This window comes from Sinocyclocheilus rhinocerous, unplaced genomic scaffold (genome assembly GCF_001515625.1).
Source record: "Sinocyclocheilus rhinocerous isolate Xijiao unplaced genomic scaffold, SAMN03320098_v1.1 scaffold953, whole genome shotgun sequence".
Taxonomy (NCBI): Eukaryota; Metazoa; Chordata; class Actinopteri; order Cypriniformes; family Cyprinidae; genus Sinocyclocheilus; species Sinocyclocheilus rhinocerous.
The window spans coordinates 773,411-798,243 of NW_015643169.1; the positions used below are offsets into that span (position 1 = coordinate 773,411).

Sequence of the window (24,833 nt, forward strand, 5' to 3'; positions counted from 1 at the left end):
TGGATCGTTCGGCAGAGGCGGTATTTGACGCGCGCTCTTCAGTAACGTTACAGCACAGGAAGGAATGGTTACTGTACTTCATTCAGACAGAAGCTCACGGCTGCAATCAAAGCTGGATGCATTTCACATAAACGATGCCATTACTGCTCCAGCTGCCGGCGAATATGATATGATGGCGATGTCCTCTGGGGGACAGACTGTGGTCCATTAGTGCGGCTGGATGTCTCGTTAGTGCGCCAGATGTCCAAAAGGACCTCTCTCCGAAAGCCCGCACCCGCACACGGAGAAAGTGAAGATCAAGATGAACCTTTTACTGGTTTCTGACCGTACAAACCAGGCACTCTGACCCTGGTCGCTGAGATCGGAGCGTTTTGATAATTATAAAACGATATTCCGGTTTATTTCTAACAGTTATCTGGTGTGCTTTCCATCAGCCGGGTGTTTGTTGTTGATGTGTTGCGCGCATCGCTTTGCAACGCTCATGATCTTCTCTCTCTAGCCGAGGAGGGAAATGCAAACGTGGAGAAACTTCTGAACGTCAGCTGTAGACGTCTGTCACCACGTGGACTTAGATGTGATCGGTGAAGGGTTTTTTAGACTGACAAGACAAGATGAGCGATGCCATGGATGACTCCGGGATTATCCGCCGGCGGAGGATGCAGGTGAGATGACGTTTTGTATAATTTTAGTTTACAAAGTTAAATACACATTAAAGGTTTAATTTGAACATCCCACATAAATGTGTGTCTCATCATACCTGATATGGACTGAAATCGATATCCCGAGAAATCACAGCTGACTAATCGAGGAACCAATCAGAAACGCCATTAGTCTGTCAATCATTTGGCGCGATCGGGTTTGCTGACATCGGATTGGCTGGCGCGTCTTCGGAGGGCGGGTTCTGGAGAGGGCGTGTCATTTAAGTTAGCAAAACGATGTCAAATTTATTTTCAGTACCTTTCCAATGAATGGGCAATGGAGCTTTTTAAGCTTAAAAAGCAAAAAGTATCATACATTTGGCCCATATGAATTATTCCTACATTTCAACGAGTAAAATAGAAGTGTGAATGTGAAGTGCACCAAAAAGGCCTGAATCTACTTTCAAGGCTAGGCACAGTGTGAATGCAGTTCTTTTTACTTAGTTCACTTTTTAGTGCACTTAAAATCTGAGTTTGCTCTTCGTAAGTAACTCCTGAATGAAAACTCACTGAACTTTGATTAAAAATAAATAAATAAACTGGCTGGTATTAATCTAATGTGGCTTCTTATTAATCTAGTTTGCACAGTGCAGTTTATTAACACTTAAAAACTTTTCTTAACACTAATTCTTTGGCCAACAGAATGTAAATGTGAAGTGTTATCTAAACCAGATTAGATTTGTTTTCATTGTCAGTTACTCACTAGGTTCCAGCATACACACAGGAGTTCATATTTGCTTTGTGGTTTGGGAGTTATTGTTTTCATCTTGTTTTCATCTCCAGTTCTTGCCCAGAGCAACATAAAAAAAATAAAAAAAAACATAAAAGAGGTTTTGAGTTGCTGTATTATTGTTGTTACAGTGCGGAAATCATCTGCTGTTATATGAAGTCAAAACAAAATGTGTGCGTATTACTTTCACTTCCCCTCTTTCATTGCTGAAAATAAACAAGCCGTTTTCAAGCTCCAGCTGATCTGGGTTTCAGAGCGCTGCTGCACTCCACCCCAGACAGCTAGACATTTTGCTAAAAGGTCAGCACCTTTCAGCTATTTTACTGGAAAATTTGAGAATTCGGTGTTTATGCTTTAGCCTAAAGTGCTGGTCATCAGTTTTAGCTGCTCATACGGACAGTATTTATAATCTGTAACTAAACTTCAGAGCGTAACATTGTGTATTTCATTATACGCCAAACATTACAATATATTCCAGTGAAAATGTCTTTACTCAGCATTGTGAAAATGAATGAATAATAAAATGAAATGAGTAATTTCAATGAGGAATAAAGCATTCCTTGATCCCTTTTGCGATAAAAGAGTTAATTGTATTATTAAAACACTGTACCTTTCAAAACTCAAAACTTCCTCCTCAGAGAAAAAAGGGCATTTATTGAAACTAAGCTGTAAAATGGCTTGTTTCTGCATATTCTCCTGCAACTTTTGACATTTTAGTGTAATGAACACCTGTTTGGTGTTCAGAACCTGGCCTCTTCAGTCACAGTGTTATTGGCTGTGTGTAGCACCTGACACTCTGCAGATCTTTAAATATGAGTGGCGTGATTTCTTTTTCAAACAAGGTTTTTAATTATTTCAGATTATTTCATTTTAATGCCTTTTTTTATGAACGTCAGAGTCTAATTCTAAGTCTAATTCTCTTGAGTCTAAGAACGGGGCAGCTAAAAACTATATTAAACTCGAGAGAAAACCTGCAGCTCGTGTTTTAATGCAGCAAAGTGCAGCATCTCATTTCACATGTAAAGAGGACATTTACATAGAAGTCTTAAAGGTATGCAGTGTTCTATTCTAAATGTGGGAGGATGGAAATTATAAGGCAGAAATACTAAATTACTTTTAACCAACTGTTTTTGATACAAAGAATACTAAAATCATAATTGGACCTCAGGGAAAAATAGTATATGGTAATAAATGTGAAAATGTAAAAAAGTCCTCTTTAGGCTTAATGAAAACATTAACATAATTTCACTCTCATATTCAGGATGTATACCCCACAAGACACTTATCCAGGTTTGCAGCTCTGCTTTCAGCCAAAAAGCCATCTGGATCTATGAGATGTGACGTTGCAATGGCTTTAAGCCTGCGAAGCATCATGGGAGATTAAATGTAGACCACAAATTAGTGGTTGCTTTCAGGGATGCCAGAGAGTTTTGAGCAACTTAAGGCTTTGTTTTAGGGAGCACTTCTGAGAAACCTATTTCACTTGGGAATTGACCCCACGGGAATTCTGGGAAGGCAGCTTAACAATTGGATGCAGCTTTATTGTGTAATGGTGCATCAAAGCATAAAACCCACAGTCAGGTAGAAAACGCTCGGATCGGTGTGTGTGTGTGTGTGTACATACAGGACGCATAGATTTCACTAGCAACCACTTTGAGTCTTATAAATGCTTACCGAGGCAAAGGCTTACAGAAACAGATACACACACCTCTTCGACACACATTCAAGTCCATACCATAAAGCTATCAGAGCTAGGGTTGCAAAAAGGTGGAAAATTTCAGTAAATTTCGGAAATTTTCCAGAAATTTTGGAAACTTTCCAGGATTTTTAAAAAAATATTCCAGGGATTTTTGGAAAGTTTCCGGAAATTTACCGGAAATTTTCCACCCCTTTGCAACCCTAATCAGAGCCCACTGCACTGGATATTGAGGTGGACTTTAGGGAGGGTCTGATCTTCCTGGGACAAACAGAGTGCTCTTCAAGCCCCATTAGGAAGTTAATGGCAGCCTTACAGCGTACAGCCTTCGGAAATAAATATCATAGAGTGTAAGTATGTATATATAAAGTATAGGGCTGGGCAATAAAAAATTATCTTGATATTTTTCAGCCTTTTGATGATTTTCAATATCTCTCTCAATATAATGTGATGTTTATGTAAATGCAAGAAATATAATATAGTAAAATCTAAATGATAAATGCATGTTTTGTCACTGAATGAAAAGTATATTTGTATTGTATTAATTTCTTTTATATGCATGAATGTAACAAAACAGTAAAAAACAGCAATACCTACATTTACACTACCCTTCAAAAGTCTGTTATCCTCACAAATGCATTTATTTGATCATAAAAATAGTAGTATTGTGAAATATTATTACAATTTAAAAACTCAATTTTCTATTTTAATTAATTTTAACATTTTTAGCAGCCATTACTCTAGTCTTTAGTGTCACATGATCCTTCAGAAATCATTCTAATATGCTGATTTGCTGCTCAAGAAACATTTATTATTATTATCAAGTTGTGCTGCTTAATATTTTTGTGGAAACAATGATTGTAACGGATGTTGAAAAACGGTAGATTATGACCGGTAGTGTATTTTTACTAAAACACAAAAATCTCACAAGCAGACTGGGCCTTTTTTTGAATCATGACTCAAATGAATTGTTCTGTTAGAGTTTTGAATCAATTAATCAACAGTGTGAACTGATTCACTCAAATGAATCATACCAGTAATTATGTATCGTTACATTTATATTCTTCCATTACTAAAAAACAGCATTAAGTTGACTTAAGGGATGCCATTGATGCAGCTATTTGGCTCTTGTTTTAAAAACAAAGCATAAGAAATGATCAGAAAGTGTCTCATTTTACCTGTTTTCACTATATATTTTTATATGTAGGTATGTGATATATGTTTTTGCATTATATTCTGGCTGCTAAATGTTTGAAAACATAAGCGATTTAGTAAACGGGTGTATATTTGTGGAGTTATTTCAGGTGAATCTCTCTAGCTGTGTTTTGATTGACAGCCTAGTCTGGCAGTGTGGCGACTCTCTTATTACCCTCATTCCTCTTTTCCGTCCCTCATTTTATCTCTAGTTGGAAGGACGGGACTTTCTCTTTTCTGGGCGCAGAGCCCAGTCTGTTTCATTAGTCTCATTAGTAGGCTGGATGTTATTCATCACCGGTCTGGAAGTTCACAGACTTAATGAGCCCGGTGTTTGTCAATATCATCTTTTGCCATTAGGTCAAGTGCATGCTATGGATATGTTACTTTCTGCATCTTATATTGATTCAGTTTGTAGCCACTCCATTGGGCCTGAAAGAAACACAGCCTTGGAAAGGTGGATGCATCCCAATTGCATACTTATTTGGCTCAAGTATGTACGTACAGCAGTATTGGGACGTTATCACGTCATAAAATTGACTGGTTTTTTAAATCAGACATTGCATTAGTGTTAGCATCTGTTGCAGTTTCATGCTAGGTCATTTCAAATCACTGATCAATTGCTGTTCAGTACTGCAGCGGATAACCGGAAGATTACTGGTTTAAAGCTACTAGAGATTGGTGCTGTTTAAATGTGTGGAGTAACCGAGATTGAGAATATCAAACGTCCCTATAGCCTTTGCTATAGATACTGAGACAGTGGGAGAAGACAGCCTTAGCGTAGATCCCTTTTCAACCCTGACCTTTGACCTAAACATCCAAAAAAGTTACAGAAAAGAGTGTTCTAATGAATAAACAATTAAGATATAGCAGGATCAGCACAGCAGAGAATCTCTTTGCTTTTTTTCATCACTGTTCCTAGAATAGAGTTCAAAGAGGAGAACGGAACTACATGAAAATGTAAATGAAGTGCAGCTGCAGAGAAAATAACAGCTTCTTTTTCCTGTTCTCTCACTCCCTGCAGAGAGGAGCAGAAAGATGCAAAGAGAATGGCAAAACTTTAAGAGTTTGTCTAAGAGTTAATGCCGCGCACAGTCTTGAAATGGAAATCAGAGCCCAATTTGGGGTGGTTTTCATTATTTTAAGTCATGTACAGGGTCAGGGGATTCAGCGAAACTAACCCTGATTATTAATCCTCTGCTATTCCTCACTTGTGATCCTCAGCAGTAGTATTTTGAGGAGTTTTCATGCTAGACAATATCTTTAAATGCCTCTCATGGTAATAGACAACGTCTAAATTATCCACTTTTTTCCTATATAAAATAATACAAATAGCAGAAAAAATTTATAAAAATTGTAATAAATACTGTTTAATTAAAAAAAAAATAGAGCAAAGGTATTTAAAAATTCAGTGCATGGAAGGCAGATGGGTACCATCTGGTGGAAATAAAGAAAATCATATGTAATACAATGGTGTGAGATGCCTGTATAGAGGAGATATGAGCTATTATTTTAACTGGCAAGAGGACTTACTTTTCACCTGTGCAAAAGCATTCGTAAAAGCATTAAATCTGCCAAAGCATCCCACAGTCAGAGACTGGAAACTTACTATACTGCCATTTCAGTTGCCCTTCACAAATTCTAACTCACCTGGAAAATAAAGACAGCTACGCCAGACTGCTTTTCATTGATTAAAGTTAGGCATTCAACACTATCATCCCCTCAAAACTCATAAACAAGCTGCATAACCTGAGCCTCCTCACCAGTAGACCTCAACATGTCTGCCTTGGAAAGCACTCCTCCAGCACCATCATAATGTACACAGGCACTCCTCAGGGCTGTGTACTCAGCCCTATGCTGTACAGTCATTTCACGCATGACTGTGTTGCTACCCATCCTAACAACGTCATCATCAAATTCGCAGATGACACCACAGTCACTGGTCTTATTACAAACAATGATGAGACTGCATACCGGAAAGATGAGTCTGAACTGGTCACATGGTGTGAGGCTAACAATCTCACACTGAACATCTGAAAGACCAAGGAGATGGATGAGGAGGAGTGAGCGTGTCTATCAGTCTCTACTGATCAGAGATGCTGAGGTTGAGAGAGTGGGCAGCTATAAGTTCCTTGGTGTACACATCTGTGAGGACCTGAAGTGGACAGAGAACACTGTGAAATTAGTAAGGAAGGCCAAGCAAAGAATGTACTTCCTTAGGATACTAAGGAATTTTGGCATGCCACCACAAATACTCCATAACTTCTACAGATGCACTTTGGAGAGTGTGCTAACTTGCTGCATTGCTGTGTGGTTTGGCAACAGCACAACACATGACAGAAAGACTACAGAGGGTGATAAAGCTGGCCCGGAAAATCACAGGGACATATCTTCCCTCACTCCAGGACATCTACAATAAAAGGATCTACAAATGGGCTTGCAACATCATCAAGGACACCACCCATCCCATCCACAATTTCTTCACCCTCATTCACACCTCACCTTCTTTCATTACTTTCTTTTTTATGCTATTGTTATTATTCTTTCTGGTTTATACTTTACTGTATATTCTATATTTTTTATGTTATTTGTATTGTCCTATTAAGTTATGTTTGTTCCCATTCTACCTTGTCATTCTTGTGAGGAGTAAACAAAGTAAGAATTTCATTGTACTAGTACATATGACAATAAAGCTCGTGAATCGTGAATCTATAATAAATCAGGCTAAAAGTCAGGTAGACTAGTATGGACCTAGGATGTCAAGAGGCAAGAATATCAGACTTAGAGGTGAGCTCTTTGGACTTGGGCCAGTAAGAAACCACCTAGCAACCACCTAGAACACTATAGCAACTGCATAGCAATGATGTGGCAACCACCCTGAACTCTCTAGCGAGTTTTGCACTGCCATCTCTCACATTTCCTTCAGAAGATGTCAAATCTTGTTAAAACGAAAATAGAGGCTGTTTTAAATAAGCGAGACATCCATCCACAGAGGCCTTTGAAGGGTTCAGTCTTTTTTTCTTATGTAATGAATTGACCTGCTCTCTAATGCCTTTGCTTCCCCCTCATTGTCTCATTGGCCTAATTTGTCAGCTGCTGCATCCTTTCTGTTCATCTTTCGATTTCCTCTGGCTCTATCTATCTATCTATCTATCTATCTATCTATCTATCTGTCTGTCTGTCTGTCTGTCTGACTAGTTTTTCATCTAATATTTTTATTGTAATTATATTTCAGCTTTATTTCAATTAATGAAGACAGTTTTATTTTTAGTTAACAATAACACTGGGATAAATCTATACTAAATACATTCTGTCAGTTATTGGTTTTCATATCGTACATGTTTGTTACTGCTTTTATATAAAAAGATAATTATAACTATAATAATACAGTATAAGTATTATAAGAGTTATTATTATGAGACATAAAGGCTCATATCGTATTGGTCTTTTTTATGGTTATAAATTCAAAAATTAAAGTGTCTATAAAGTGTAGAACACACACACACACACACACACACACATTGGCCACAGACTGTTTGTCCACTTAATCCTCCATTAGTTGCTCAGTGGCGCCAGTCATGCTGGCAGGGAAGTCCTTGTCACACAGGATGTCATTAAAGTGAGTCACAGTGGGTGAAGTCATTTCCCCCCCGACTGAAGCCCTTAGTGGACCATCACATGCACCAGCATGGCCTCTTTCCCGCTATCTAACATGCACGCTCTCGCTCGCTCTCTCCAGTGACCTTGTTTGTGTAATTGGCCAGTTTAATGTTTTGGGGATTGTTCTCCCCTAAGTGCTGTCCTCCCTCTAAGAGATCTGAGGAGCATTTTGGGTCATAATGAATGTCAGCTGGCATAAGATTATTCCAGTTTGGTTTCATCAAGATATTTATGTCCTGAAGCAAACTGGTATTGAGCAGTTATTGATGGTATCATTTTACACTGGGTGTAATATAATCACTCAGTCTATCATTTCTCTCTCTCTTTTCCAGAAGGATCTTCCCTTGCCCAGGAAGAGCAGTGGGTAAGTGTAGCAAATCCACTTTACCTGATTTAATTCTGCATTTGTTTGTCCAAATGTTTCTGTGGACCTTTTTTTGGGACCTAGTGTAATGTGGTACTGAATAAAAGCACCTTTCCCAAACCCAATCTAAAAACAAACAACCCCAGACTTGTCCATTTTTCACTATGCCTGTCAACTTAAAAATTACTTGATGTGGTGAATGAAAGTGACAGGCTAAAGTTGGAAATCTGAGACTATTATGTAAGCAGAGGACAAATTTGATTTTTTTTGGTGGCATCACAGATGCAGGGTCACATTAATATGCTAATGCTATGGTGAAGTAGGGCAATATTGTAGGAGTAATGCAGTAGTTTAAGAGCACATGAAGTTATCCACCTTTTTCTTGTCGTAAAAATGGGCGCGGCCATTTGTAAATTCTATGGGTCTGGCTTCCGGTCTCATCTGCATCCAGCTATTTTTAGCTGTACAAAACAGTTCATTTTGCTGCTTGATATTGAAAATTGTCTTATCATATTATTTTAATGTATTATCTTATTTATGAACACACTGGTTTGTAGTGCAAACAGTTTTACCGTTTACTGCACGTTGTTATTCTCCTCGTTATTTACCTATAGCGGTTAATGATCCGGAAGTCTCACCCATAGGCTTACTTCCGCGTTGAAGAAAAAGGTGGATACTGTAATGCAGGAACACAGTAATACTTCAGTGCAGTAATGCTATAGTGCAACACTATGTGGTGGAGTAATGCAGGAATACTTTAGTGCAGCAATGCAGGAACACAACGATACATCATTGCAACATTCAGGAATGCAGCAATACACTAGTGCAGGGATGCAGGGACGCAGCGATACACTAGTGCAGGGATGCAGTGATACACTAGTGCAGTGATGCAGGGATGGAGTGATACATTAGCGCAGTGTTGAAGGGATGCAGCTAAACACTAATGCAGTGATGCAGAGATGCAGTGATACACCACACCAGTGCATTGATGCAGGGATGCAGTGATACACTATTGCAGCCATGCAGGGATGCAGTGATACACTAATGCAGTGATGCAGGGATGCAGTGATTCACTAGTACAGCGATGCAGTGATACACTAGTGCAGCGATACAGGGATGCAGTGATACACTAATGCAGGGATGCAGTGATACACTAATGCAGTGATGCAGGGATGCAGTGATTCACTAGTGCAGCGATGCAGTGATACACTAGTGCAGCGATACAGGGATGCAGTGATACACTAGTGCAGCGATACAGGGATGCAGTGATACACTAGTGCAGTGATGCAGGGATGCAGTGATACACTAGTGCAGCGATGCAGTGATACACTAGTGCAGTGATATAGGGATGCAGTGATACACTAGTGCAGGGATGCAGTGATACACTAGTGCAGTGATGCAGTGATACACTAATGCAGTGATGCAGGGATGCAGTGATACACTAGTGCAGGGATGCAGTGATACACTAGTGCAGTGATGCAGTGATACACTAATGCAGTGATGCAGGGATGCAGTGATACACTAGTGCAGGGATGCAGTGATACACTAGTGCAGCGATGCAGTGATACACTAGTGCAGCGATGCAGTGATACACTAGTGCAGCGATGCAGTGATACACTAGTGCAGCGATGCAGTGATACACTAGTGCAGCGATACAGGGATGCAGTGATACACTAATGCAGGGATGCAGTGATACACTAATGCAGTGATGCAGGGATGCAGTGATACACTAGTGCAGCGATGCAGTGATACACTAGTGCAGCGATACAGGGATGCAGTGATACACTAGTGCAGTGATGCAGGGATACAGGGATGCAGTGATACACTAGTGCAGTGATGCAGGGATGCAGTGATACACTAGTGCAGCGATGCAGTGATACACTAGTGCAGCGATACAGGGATGCAGTGATTCACTAGTGCAGCGATACAGGGATGCAGTGATACAATAGTGCAGTGATGCAGGTGCGCAGCAATACACTATTGCAGCCCTGCAAGTTTCACAGACAGCAGGGCTAAAATGCTACATGCAAATAATGAAATGCAGCCATCCATACAAATGTGCATAGTTAGGGTAGCAACATGAATAGTCTTATCAACTTTTAAAAGAGAGGAGAAAACACTTCTCATATCTTTTAATGTTGACTTCAAAGGCTGTGCATTCAGTCAATCTATGGTATTTTGGCATAATATCAAAGATGCCAACATCAGCAAAAGCCATAAACTGTGTAAGGAAATACAACACAGTCTAAATTAGATACTTGCTCATGAATGTGCATGTTTTTGGCAACCACAGTGTGCTTTGCGCAGTAAATTATTGGCTTCAAAGAACATTTTAGTTAACTTTTAAACAATATGCAATTTTAGCACTGTGTTGCTGTCCAGTGTGAAATCCTGTCCTGAAGCAAAACCAGTTGAGAGCCAGTACTGTAGAGTTTGAGCTGTACAGATAATGAATGAAACGCTGGCCTTGGTGCTGAACGCTTCTCTGGCGTGAGAGACTCCCTGGATGTGTTTACTTCGCGTCTCTATGCCTGTCTATACTGAACACTTGTGTGTGTGATCTTCTGCCTGTTTATTGCCTATATATAGCACCACAACACCGCCGTTTCACACATTTAGTGTCACAGGGTGTGCGAGTGTGTGGGCTTCGTTAGCTCCTGTGAGAGTTTTGGCTTTTTGTATGCTGATCAGACCAGAATGGCTGTTGTTTGTAATGGGTTCTATTGTGGACCGTGCCACCACAATTAGCATTCACATACCTACCATAAAGAGCCTCTCCACTGACTAACACACACAATACAGGTGCTCAAATGTGTGTGTGTGTGTGTGTGTGTGTGTGTGTGTGTGAATAGAGCTCTCTTGGGAGGCTTGTGAAGAGAAATGTGGAAGGTTTTTGTAGTTTCTTATGGCAGCTAATAACGGATGGGTCTTTTGTGCTCAGTACGGGTCACGCTGTTTAATTGGGCTGATACAGTAGATTAATCAGCAGACAATCAATATGACATTTCCAGGACTGCTGAACCGCGCCAGCTATAATCAGGATACAGACTCACTGCTGTCCGGACCGCCATGACTTTCAGAACGTCTTACATCCACAAAACTACACAGCCACTCTAGCAATGTATTTAGCTGTCTTTGTTATCTTTGGATGTTTTTGATGGTATTTTTCATGAATTTGTCAGTTTATTTTGAGAATTTTAAGTATGAAAGTTGTAAGTGATTTGAATGAATTGCTATGTTTCTGTGCACCATTTTCTAATATTACTATATATATATACTGTTTATATATATTAAAATGTGTTATTATATTTTAAATTAAGTTTAAGTTGAACTGTTTACTGTATATTTACTGATTCCAAATTACATGACAAACATTGAAGCTATTGTAACATAATCCATTACATATTTTAGGTTAAATAATCAGACTACTTTTTGATTACTTTTAGATTACTTTTGACCTAACTTGTTTGTCACATTGATATAATAATCTTGTACCATGCTGATATAAGAATACAAAAAGAAAGAAAATACATTACATTTGTTGTTATTAACATCATGAAGTGCATGTATTATGAATAATTTATTGCTATTGTGTAAATAGTATGTTATCATGTAATCAATAAAAAAGTAACTAGTCTGATTATTAGTATTTTAAAATGTAATATAATCTAATTACAAGTGCTTAATTTTTGTAAACTGATTACATATATATTTTTATACATATTATACATGTATTATATTTTATATTTATATAATTACTACCATATATACTGTATATATTACTTTAAAACCATTTATAATGTGCTTTGGCAATTTGATTAAAATTATTTTTTTAAGCCATATTATCCAGCCCTACTAGTGTGATGTTTCCCATTGTGAGACTGGGCAGGTCACACACGTCCTCCCTCCATCCATTATTCCAGGTCATATTTTCCCTTCTATGAATTTGACCCAGTAACTCCTAAAAGCTCATCTGCATCTCTCTCTCTCATCTATATTTCATCTCTCTTTCCACCATCCAGATCATTTATTATTGAAATGAGCAGCTTTTAATGTGTGTCTGAGTCTGTGTGCTTTGGGAGACGGCGGCCCTCCCAGTCCCAACAGACCCTCCCGACTGTGACATGACGCGATTCGAAGGTTCAGACGAGGTTTATTGTTGTGAGCTATCTAGGGCACAGAGATGATGTCAGTTCTTATATACCCTGGCATACAGAGAGAGATGGGTGGGGCTCTGTAGCCACATCACAATGAAATCGGCCAATCGGATGCAAGCATCCAAGTATAAGTGCCCCAAAACCTTGTGGTATGATATGAACCCATTAATATAATGTGCTTCTCTCTTCTTTTGACCCTTCCCATGTGTCTGATTAAAACCTAGTAGTGAAAATTACATTCAGATTAGAAAATTACATTCATCTGCTTGAATCAATTCACACTATTTCTGTGAATTCTTTCAAAACTCTGATTCATTTTGCATTATCTTACAAAAAATGTCCATACATTTTTATCTTTTTGTGGAATTTTTCTTGTATTAAAATGTTTACTGAAAAATATAAATACAGATTGCCATTAATTATTATTTATTGTTATTCTAATTATTTAATCTTTTCTTAATATATTTTAAAATTAATATGTTAAATCTATTAACATTTTTATTATTAAAATAAAATAAGGAATCTGCACACCATTATGAAGCACATGAACTGAATCAACACACCTGTAATACTATATAAATTGGCGCAGGACTTTATATTTATACTTTATATTTTTATTATAACAAATTAATTTATTCATATTTTTAAATATATTTTTTCCTTGTGTTCAAAATTATGCAGAAGATGCCTTGATTATCTTTAAATGGATTTTTACTGTATTCTTGTATTAAGTTCACTTTTGTTCAAAATTATGCTTTATCTGAAAAAAATATCATTATCATCATCATTATTACTTTTTTGTTATTATTAAGACAATTTAGACTGTCTCAGTGAGTTTAATAAAAACTCATATTCAGTGATTAATTTGGCATTCTTTTTCAAAAATTTAAAAAAATCTAAATTAAGATTTCCATTATATATTTTTATGTATTATTATACTGATTATTTTTTAAAAATACATATTTTATATATATTTTTGTTATTAAAAATTTATGTATTAATATTTTTTTACATATATATTTTAAAACCATGTCCTTATGTTTAATTGGATTTTTACTATATTCACTACTTGATTTTACTATATTTACTATGTTTGGTCAAAATTTCGGTTTTGTGAAAAAATAACTATTTAAGACATTTCACATAAGGCAGATACATAAATATTAAGATAATGATAAAATTAATAATAGAGCAGCAAATCTGTATATTAGAATGATTTCTGAAGGATCATGTGACACTGAAGACTGGAGTTATGATGCTGAAAATTCAGCTTTGATCACAGAAATACATTACATTTTACAATACATTCAAATAGAAAACACTTTTAAATTGTACTAATATCATTATTATATATGTATTATTATTTAAGACACTTCAGTGCAGATACATACATATTAAGATATATTTAATATAATTAAAAGGCTAAAAATATCTTGTGCAACAATAAAGTGGACCAGTTCGATTTGAGCGTACATGTTTAAGGGTTCAAATAACCTGTGGTATATTTTATGAACAAGATCAACATAATCCTTTCCTCTCTTTCTTTTTATCCCTCCTATGTGTCATTCAGATTTCCATTAGCAGTCCTGAGCCCTGAGCTCTGATAGGCTTTTAATGGCCACACACACATGCTGACAGTCCTCCTATGAGTCCTCCCTCTCTCACTCACACACTCTCACTCTCTCTCTCTCTCTCTCTCTCTCTCCATCACTCAGCCACACGCACTCAGACGAGCCCAGAGCATGTGTGAGGAAGGATGCGATGTGTCATGGCATAGTCGGCTGCTTTCTGTGAATGTTGTTTAAGTGTATGCTGCCGCTGTCACTCTCATCGCCGCGTGTGCGCCTGCCAACCGGCCGTCCTGGCTAGCAACATGTTCCGCCGAACCAAAAGGTAAACGAGAGAGAGAGAGAGAGTTATTTGGCTCGCGCTTGCAATTATGACTCATCAGAATGTGCTGCTCGGGTTTGATTTTTCTGATGAATTGGTGATTTTTGGTGATGATGATGATGGTGGTGGTGATGATGATGCGCTGTGATTGTTTACACTGATGTCATCGTCTCTCGGCTGGTTCATGGAGGGATGACAGCTTGTGTTTTGCAAGTGTGTTTTCATGTGTGAACTCATGAGGTCTTGTCTTTCTGTTGAAGTAGTGATAGACCGATATATCGGTCGGGGTGATTAACTTGTCGTTCATTATATGGCCATTTTGAGATTATGTGTTGGCCTATAACCAGGTCCAAAATTTACTTTTTGCCACTCCTGCCAATGGTGCATCACATACATATTTTTTTGCATTATTTACTTAATAATAATACTTAAAATGTATTTCAAATTAAATAAAATATAAATAAATATTATTATATTATAACTATTTAATGCCATGTAATAGAATGTATTATTAATTAGTGTTTTTGTCTTGAATGAGCAGCGCAGCATAACTGCATCGTACAGTTTCTTAGACACAAAAATGACAAATTGAAAATATATGAAAAAATATTGTCTTAAATCTACAGTACATTTTAGTGATTTAAAAAACAAATAATAATTTTTTCAGCATATTAGAATGATTTCTGAAGAATCATGTGACACTGAAGACTGGAGTAATGATACTGAAAATTCAGCTTTGATCACAGGAATAAATTACATTTTTAAACATAATTGAATAGAAACCACATTATTTTAAATGGCAATAATATTTCACAATATTGCTGTTTTTATTGTATTTTTGATCAAACAAATGCAGCTTTGATGAGAGACTTACAACATAAAAACCAAACCTTAGAATAGTAGTATAAAATGTTTTAGAAGAAAATATATATATAAAAAAAACCTAACACTTCTGTTAATTATCTGATTAGACACAGATATTGACCAGAGTCGATAATCTCACAATCATGCATTATCGACATATATAATCAGCCTCGCTTACTGTATTTCAAAATATAGTTCATTTCAAAATTGGCCACTGATCACCTAGATATTGCATTTTTAGTTTTGGAAAGCTAATGTTGGTTGACCACTTGTGTAAATCTGCTATTGATTGAATGTATGTAGCTAAACTGGTAAACTGTGCATATGCACATACACACACACATTTGTTCGGCTTGGCATGAGCACATATCAGGCAAGCAGCGACTACATGTGTTTATGTTTTGTGCATATGCTGTGTGTGCGTCTGTTTGTGCTCCTATGTGTGATGTTGTGTGTGACAAGAGATTAAAGTGGCTTTGAACACGTTTGTGTGTGTGTGTGTGTGTGTGTGTGTGTGTGTTCACTGTCTCTCTCTCTCTCTCTTCATCTCTGTCTGTCCCCCATGGTGCTCCATTCTGTCTACACTGACGCTGTTGAGCTCACATTAGTCACATTCTGCTGTGTGTGTGTGAGTGTGTGAGAGAGAGAGAGAGAGAGAGAGAGAGCGAGAGAGAGAGAGAGAGAGAGAGAGGGAGGGCTTATGAATAGTTAAAGTTCAATTATTTTGTTCAGCACTGCAAAAAGATGAATTTACTCCTTATTACAGGAGTAGTTCACGCAAAAACAAAGATTTTTTTTATTCTACTTTTATGGTATTGTCTTGTCGCTGGAGTTTAATTGCACCTGATGACCCCACTGAACATATTATTTATTATTCAAGTTTTTAAAGATTTGCTCAGTGAGACTTTCTTTGTAACTGTTTCACTATGACAATCGTTGACCTGACCAAGGAGCTCAAGGTTTATCTGCTGTGTAACTGTATTATATTTCATTGTATTTATTTTATTTTGTTTTATTTTGAGTTATTTAGTTCATAGACGTATATAAATCCCCAATATTTCATCATATTTTAGTATGCTTTGTTTTGTTTTATTTCATTCATAGAGGTATCTAAATCCCAAATATTTCATCATATTTTTTCTTTAGCGATTTTATTTCATTTTATTGTATTTAGTTTTATTTGATTTGTTTTTTTATCTCTATTTTATTTTAGATTCAGAGGTATTTAGTTTATAGAGATATGTAAATCCGAAATATTTTATCATATTTTAGTATATGTATTTATTTTATTTTATTTAATTTTAAAGGTATATAAATTCAAATAATGTAAACATATTTTAGTAGATGTTTTAGCAGTTTTTGTTTTATTTTGTTTCATTTTATAGAGGTATATGAATCCCAAGTATTTCATCATATTTTAGTAGATGACAATTTTTTAATAAAATTTTTTCATTTCTCATTTTTTAAACTATGAAATGGACTTGTGTTTTTCTCTGTTTTCTGCATTTGACATCACAGCTCGGGATAGTCGCTAGTAAAGGCCTTGGGATTGTGCGCAGAATTAAATTTGTGTAGCCATGAAGCATTTGTGCTCACATACTTGTACTCAGATTATGTTTGGGGAAAGTGTGTTTTGATATTTTGTTGTTGTCTCTGTGAGTTTAGTGCTTTCGGTTCCTCTGTCGTTTGGGATGGGCTGCTCTGAGCCTCAGATGCTTTTATGGAAGAAAGCAGACGGAGAGGGAATATGAATGAGAGGCAGAGAACAGAAAGTGTGAGCCTGAGGAGATGTCTTGGCCTATATTTGAGAACAGTGGAGTGGGTTAACTGAGTTCCTCTCTAAAACACCTGCTCTTCATCCTGCACTTCACTTTCCAACTGAGTCATTACTGTGTGTTTCATTTGATCATTTGATCATGAAATCTCAGCGGACAAAGGCAGAACGAGAAAGAGAACGAGTTTGGAACAGCGACTCTTCAAGGACACACGTCCTCGTGATAACTTTAGTTTTCAAAGCTGTGTTTGTGATGCCATCGGAAACAGAAAGTTGCTTCACTTATTTACGCTTTTTGAATTTACTTGGCAGCAATATATCATTTTAATTATTAATGCTAAACATTTATTTACAGTATGTATGTACACTGTAAAAATGATTGTGATTTTAATGGTAAAAGACTGTAATGATGCTACGGTACAAACCTTTACATTAAATGTAATTGTACAGTAAAATACTGTTAAATGTACAGTTTTTTCATTGAAATATATTTCTTCTTAGCTTTTTTCTAATCACTTCTGTACATCAGGGTTTTATGTTACATCTAATCTGTAAAACCTAAAATGTTGCTGCCATATATTTATATTTTTATGATAAAGTTCTGGCAATCACAGCTGCCTTTTTTTTTTTTGCCATAAATTTCACAGATTATTATTTTTTTTTTATTCTTCCATTTTTGTATTTTTTTTTTACAGTGGACTTATTTTTTTTTTAATTAATTAAATATTTATTTTTCAATTTATTTATTGCCAGGAAAGTTGTGGTAATCTATAAATCTTTTTTATGAAATAGTAATGAAAATTATTGATTGATTGATTGATTTGTGCATTTTGGAGTATTATTATATATTATATATTGACTATATAGTATGTCATTAAAATACTTGGCAGTAATATATCATTCAAATGAATAATTATTAACACAAAATTTATTTTTGTTTGTTTCTATATTTACTGCCATTTGATGCCATTATGCCATTTCCAAATACTCGACTCTCACAGACATTGAGATATATAATTAGGTCTATGGAAATATAAACAGTGAAAACTGTATCAGTAAAAAAAATGATTCTCATATGGCAATACCAGTCTCTGAGATGATGAGATGATTCAGATTTTCCTCGAGATCACATAACATTGATATATCATTCTGCACATGATTCCTCGCGGCCTGAAATGACACGCCTCCATGACTCCACAGTCGTATGTAGCAATCTGAGCTCAGGAAATGAAAGCACAGCAGGAAAAATGAAAGGATGACGTACAGCAGATGAACAGAGGAACAGGGGTTGCTTGCAGTGTAATCTTGTTTGTCGGTGACTTTCAGGTAATATGTTAGAGATTATAGCTGGAGTGGATGCTGGGAGCAGGAGAGTTCAGGAATCACTGAGACCACTTTCATTCATAACCACAGCATTCATTCAGAAAGAGTTTGCCAGCATGACAGCGGCTGATCTGCTTTGTCCCGTCCACACTAATCTAAATCACAAACATAGATCCCAGATCTGCAGAGAGCAATATGACTAAAATCTTATTTTGGGTATGAGTCATTTTAATATATTTCACTGTATAGTTATTTTTTGCAGGTAAATTGCTGGAAAAATGGTTTATGTGGTAATGCCCAGTTTTGATAAGGTATTTAGAAAAATTGTGAAAAAACAAACAAACATTATTTTACATTTAAGATAAAATAAAGATGGATCAATGTCCATGCACAATAATTGTTCTGTTATCAAGAGAATAAATTGTTTTATTTAAAATTTTAATGTATTTTATTCTTTAATGCATTCTTTAGTGTATTCAGTTTTTTTATTTTATTTTTAATGTATTTAATTTTATTCTTTAATGGAGTGTAATTTATTTTTATTTTATTCATTCATTCATGCTGACTATTTATACAGGACTGCCTAAACATTACACATCACTGTTTTGAATGCACAGATATCTTTTCTTGTCTGTTGACACTGAGAACCAGAAAACAATATCAGATAGTGTAGCTAGGATATTGTGGCCATTTTATTTAATTTAATTTTATTTAATTTTATTATTTTTAATTTAATTTTATTTCATTTTTTTATTTTATTTTCAAGTCAAATCAAGAGTTAAAATTGCTATTATAAGGATGTATACAATCAAATTATCACAATCAAGAATTTATCAGCATTAGCTTTTATTTCATATGATTTCAGTTCATCAGCTCTGCTGTTGGTAGTGTTTTTTGTGGACTTGCTGCATTAGGAGTGACTATATTTTTCAGTTCAATCTGTGCAGAGAATTATTTGGAATTGAGTTGAATTTTTAAAGTCTGTCCATAAACGTAATGTAGCTGATAGACATTAGGTAATAAATGCGGCTCACATACTGAATTAATCGTATATACAGTATATCACCTGAATCCCAGTGAAACAGACTTCAGCGCTGCTCAATATGCCAATGCTGTTTTAGAATTAAAGTTTGATGTGAAGCCTGCGTTACTGCTAAGTTGGCAGAGGTTTAAAGATTGCCTGCTTTATCCTTTTGAAGATCGCAGCATTTTATATTAAAGCAAAGCCTCTCCTGGAGAATTCCTGAATAATTTAGATCACTGATCAAACACACTTAACCAGCTAATCAAAGTTTTAGGGTTCACTTACACATTACAGGCAGGTCTTCATTTCATATGACTAAAGATATTGCATTTTCTTTTCTATTTATATTTTATTTATATATTTATATATTCTATTCTGTATTTTTTTTAATGTATGTTATTATATTCTATTTAAAAATAATTTATTTATCCTGTTCTATTTTACTTTTTTAATGTATTTTATTTTATTTAAATGAATTTTTTTTTCGTTTTTCTTTCTTTTTTTTTTTACAGACTAATTTTACAGGACTTTCTAGAAAATGCACATCTCTAATTTGAATGCAGGGACATCTTTTATTTTCTGCAATGATGACACCAGATATTGTCACTAGAGGACTTTGGGGACATAATATTTTATTTAAATCAGTAAGTCTAACAGTTGAAACTGGGCCATATTTAGATTTTTAGGGAAATGTGTCGGGACGCTGAGACACACAACTTGTGAAAGCAGGACATCCCGTCACCCTGTTTATCAGTCCTTTTTGTCCTTCTTACCCTCCTGTCAGGAGTGAAGGTCCTCTGTGAGCTTTGCTCTCTCACACTGCTGGCAGAGTCTATATTTATCCCATTCACCTCCTCTGAGCCTCTCTTTCACCCATTCATCTGCACACTCATCTATTCTCTTCACCTTCTGCCTTTTCTTCTCTTTCTTGAAACTGTATCTGCTGTAGTACCCACATCCTATTGCCTAGCAACCCGAACTCATGTGACCTTACATCACCACACCCTTTGCATTATGAATTGAATTTCCACTCCATATGCATAAAATGTTGGGATGCATACTATATATCCTACAGGGTTATTTGAAGGTTAGGTCCTATTGTAGAGACTTAGAAACCTGTTTGAAAGCCTGTGGTTGTTTTCGTGACTCTGTTTGGTGACATCTGCATCAACATATGCTAGTGACCAGTCATGTTGCTCTCTACAGCAGAGGAAACATCAGAGACGGAGCTCTAGAGGCATGTGAAGATGAGAAATGTAACAGGTGTGCTGTAAGGATGATGAAGCGTCCCGCCGCAGAGCAGCTCTCTCAGCATTAGTAAATTGACTGCTGTTATGTAGCGCAAGCAAGCTTTGTGTGTGTTGCATTCAATAAGTCAATCTCCCTGCTGTGTCATTAAACAGGTTTAATGTATTAGTTGTGTTGTATATTATATTATATTATAATGTTAGATTATTAGTCTTTATGTGAGTGTGTCCTTTGAGAGTCTGAGCAGGTGTTAATTGGGAGGCTGTCTGAGTCAATCTCCATGGTAACCACTGTGATGACCTTGTGATGACTGAGAGATTTCATCCATTTTTGTTTGTTTGTGCCTTTTAAAGGTTTCACTTGTTCACACATTTTTGTGTTTCATTCTTCCATCCTCCATTCTTTTTCTTTTATGAAAGTGTTTGGGTGACGTTTTTCTCTATAATCCCTGAATATATGAGTTGAAGAACAAACGTCACGGTGTCTTGGCCAGATCTCTGCTCACTGCACTCATAATCCTTTAAATCCGACACAAAAGAATCGCCAGCATTTATTTTTTACATCAAAATCAAAAGAAATTCATATATATATTTATACACTAAACAAAATTATAAACGCAACACTTTTGTTTTTGCCCCATTATAGTGACATTAGAAAATAATGTAAATTACATTATTTTGTACACTTTGAATTTTAGAAGCACATTTTCAACATACATGTGTTTTATTTTTGAGTTTTGTAAAAATACATGAATTTTTGACTGTAGCCTATTCAATTAAAATTAATTACAACAAATTAAAACCGAGTTAGTACAACATTTACTGCATTAAAGTTGCTTTAAAAATAGTTAAAAATGCTATTCATATTATATAATTTTTTGCATGTTAATGAGAGTAAAATTTTTTATTGGTTTGTTTTGCATTATAGTAATCAGAAAATCGGGGGCTTATTTGTGATGAAAATAATGTGGCAATGCAAAAAATGTCTGGTTCTAAAAATAGTTTACAAAAAAAAAATCATTTATTTGATTGATTGTTTGATTGATTTATATTTTATTTATTTATTTATTTGGTGAACTAAGTCCTGGACATGTTGTTGCTGTGTGTGGTGAGATTGGCTTTGCTGTTCACAGGTCATGTGCCGTAAGTCATGTAAACGTTTTGCCCACAAACAGTGGCTTTACGTTTCTACTCCAGCGGTTGCTATGGTAACGGATGACATTAGCTCAGCACACAGGAGCAGTTGTGAATGTTGATTCTCAACTCTTGTCTTCTCTTTAAAGTGCCCCTATTATGCCATTATTAAGGTTCCTAATATTGTTTTGGGAGTCTCCTACAACAGGTTTACATGCATGCAAGGTCAAAAAACGCTTTCGTTTTCTCAAATATATGCATTTAATATCACCTCATTTTCCAACAAATCAGCAGTTCTAAGATTCAGTCTCTCTAAACCCCTCCTTTCCGTGAGCCTGCTCTGCTCTGATTGGTCAGATGGCCCAGTCTGTTGTGATTGGTCAACTGCGTACAGTGCGTGTCGGAAACTATACGACATTGCCATAGTTCTGTATTTTCAACGCTCGATAGAAAATATAAACATCTGTTATTATAGGTTGTTTACATTCACATACAGCTACATTACACACGGCATGAAAGGCAATATTCGAAATGGCATAATGGGGCACTTTAAGTGTTAAAGCTTCTGAATGTACAGCCTCTTATGCAAAGCATGATATTATGTGGGTGAAGCATGAGAAATCAGTGGGATTTAACAGCTTTAAGGATTGCTGGTGTGTATAAACAGATGCTTGAGCCTGTGTTTGCTAGTCCATTACAGACTAGAGAGCTTTATCATGAGCCTGCGTTCTTGTTAATGGACAGTCTCCAGTTTTGATCAGTTATCTACCTTCATTGAACTATACAATAAACCTTAGATTTTGACATTATTTCTGGAGCTTGATATGGTGTCTTACTGTTTTGTGTGCATAAAAACACATGCAACTTTGCTAGCATCCACAAAAATGTGCTAGCTGATCTGCTAGCATGAGGAGTACGTCTTTCAGAAGTGCAAAAAATAGCTTGACTTGTCAGTTGTCGCAGGTTTTATGTAATGAATATGTAATTTGTGACACCTGGAATGCTGAATGGTGATCTCATGAATATTAATTAGAACGTGGACCAATATTTGAACAGTTTTTACTGTTTTGGAGTAACAAATCATGAGCAGTGTTAGTATCACTGAGATATTATTATTGTTTGAATTAGTTTTTATTTTTATATTTAGTTTTCATTTAAATTTGAATGTTTTAGTACTTTTGTTGTATGTTTTTGACATTTTTATTCTCTTCTTTAATTACTGTGCAGTTTAAAAAACAAAAAGTATTCAGTTTACGTTATTTCAGTACATAAAGTTAAACTAAAAATGAAAACGAGAAATGTTGCCTTGGCAAGCTGACATGATATAAGTTTGGGTTTTTATTTATTTTTATTGTATCTTATTTCAAGTTTTTTTTTATGGTTTTAGTTTTAGTTAACTATAATAACTTTTCTCATGACATATTTGAACAGAAATCCTATATCTAACATAGTCAGTCATGGGATTTTGTAGGTAATAATGAATATTATGATTTGTCATTGGTTCTAATTCAACAACTTAAGTTAATAAACCAAATTGTGTTTTAAAAAGTGATGCTTGTACACTAGAGAATTAAATGTAGTCAAAAAGACCAAGCTAATTTGACTTTTAATGTTGTCATGCTTTCATTGTTTATACATTTACAGCTTGTTGATCTCTTTTGTATTTCAAACCAAATGCCACTGCAGGCTTACATTTCCAGCATTATTCATTTTTCATTTTCAGAGCGTACTGTAGTCATATTCTTTGATATGCAGCTTTATACGCCTGTAGTTCCCCTTGAAACCATAAACTGTGTGCTTTCACCCAGTCAAATAGCATGAAAATGTTTTTCTTTTGTTTCGAGCATTTGAAATTGATGAATTGAGCATTACGAATCAACAATGATTCCTCCTGATGGCCCGGCAGAGGCCGTCCTGATGGCCCGGCAGATTTCGCTGCTATTGATGCTGTACACTAGAGAATTAAATGTAGTCAAAAAGACCAAGCTAATTTGACTTTTAATGCTGTCGTGCTTTCATTGTTTATACATTTACAGCTTGTTGATCTCTTTTGTATTTCAAACCAAATGCCACTGCAGGCTTACATTTCCAGCATTATTCATTTTTCATTTTCAGAGCGTACTGTAGTCATATTCTTTGATATGCAGCTTTATACGCCTGTAGTTCCCCTTGAAACCATAAACTGTGTGCTTTCACCCAGTCGAATAGCATGAAAATGTTTTTCTTTTGTTTCGAGCATTTGAAATTGAGCATTTGGATGAACTTTTCCTGATGAATTGAGCATTACAAATCAACAATGATTCCTCCTGATGGCCCGGCAGAGGCCGTAAAGGATAAATCAGATGTTTCTCTGCTATTGAAGCGCTTCGCAAACACTGAAAAAAGCTCTGTTTGTTTACAGAGAAACACTGAGGGGAGTTAATGAAAGAGAGTTTGCTAAATGGGTCAGTGCTGCTGAATGTCAGTGTTATTATAGTTGTGTGTGTGTGTGTGTTTTATTTTTGGCGCTGTATAATGCAGTCGTGATTGGCAGCATCAGAAGAGCATCAGGCGCCGGTGTTTGCTCCACGGGTGGCAGTGTGTGATTTATTGCCCTCTTCGGCTTGAACCAAGATCCACGACGCAGATCAAGCATATGCACTCAGACACACATATTTCCTCTCCCGACTATTCTGTTACACACAGAAAAGCTCAGAAACGGGGGATATAAGATCCGCCTGTCAGTCATGCTTTGTGTTTTAGAGATATGAACGCATCCTGTCTCCAGCTATATGAAAGAGATACCGCACCATCCAGCCTTCTCGTCTTTACAGCCACATGCTTACTTTTTATTCATCTGCTAGGGATTTTTTCTTTGTTTTTCTGAGTTCAGATCACTGCTGTTATTATTAACAAAAACTAAAACTATTAAAAATTGTTTTCAGTAAAACTGAAATAAAACTGGGTCCCACTTTATATTAAGTGGCATTAACTACTATGTACTTACATAAAAAAATAAGTACAATGTACTTATTGTGTTCATATTGTATTGCAAAACACTTTTGCTGCTATTGAGGTGGGATATGGGTAAGGTTAGGG

The 24,833-nt window shown here is 36.0% G+C and overlaps 1 protein-coding gene across 2 annotated transcripts in view; it reads left to right on the top strand.

The window, feature by feature from the left end:
- Positions 1–73: 73 nt before the first annotated feature.
- Positions 74–24,833, top strand: part of LOC107757031 (microtubule-associated serine/threonine-protein kinase 1-like) — a 53,457-nt gene continuing 28,697 nt past the window's right edge. The window contains exons 1-2 of one of the 2 annotated variants that reach the window (XM_016574379.1): positions 74–662; positions 8,311–8,342. In XM_016574379.1, coding sequence (XP_016429865.1) covers positions 612–662; positions 8,311–8,342 — 83 coding nt within the window. In that variant the 5' untranslated portion in view covers positions 74–611. Of the gene's footprint in view, positions 663–8,310; positions 8,343–14,193; positions 14,393–24,833 lie in introns of those variants that run through there. The other variant, XM_016574380.1, reaches the window with a different exon arrangement.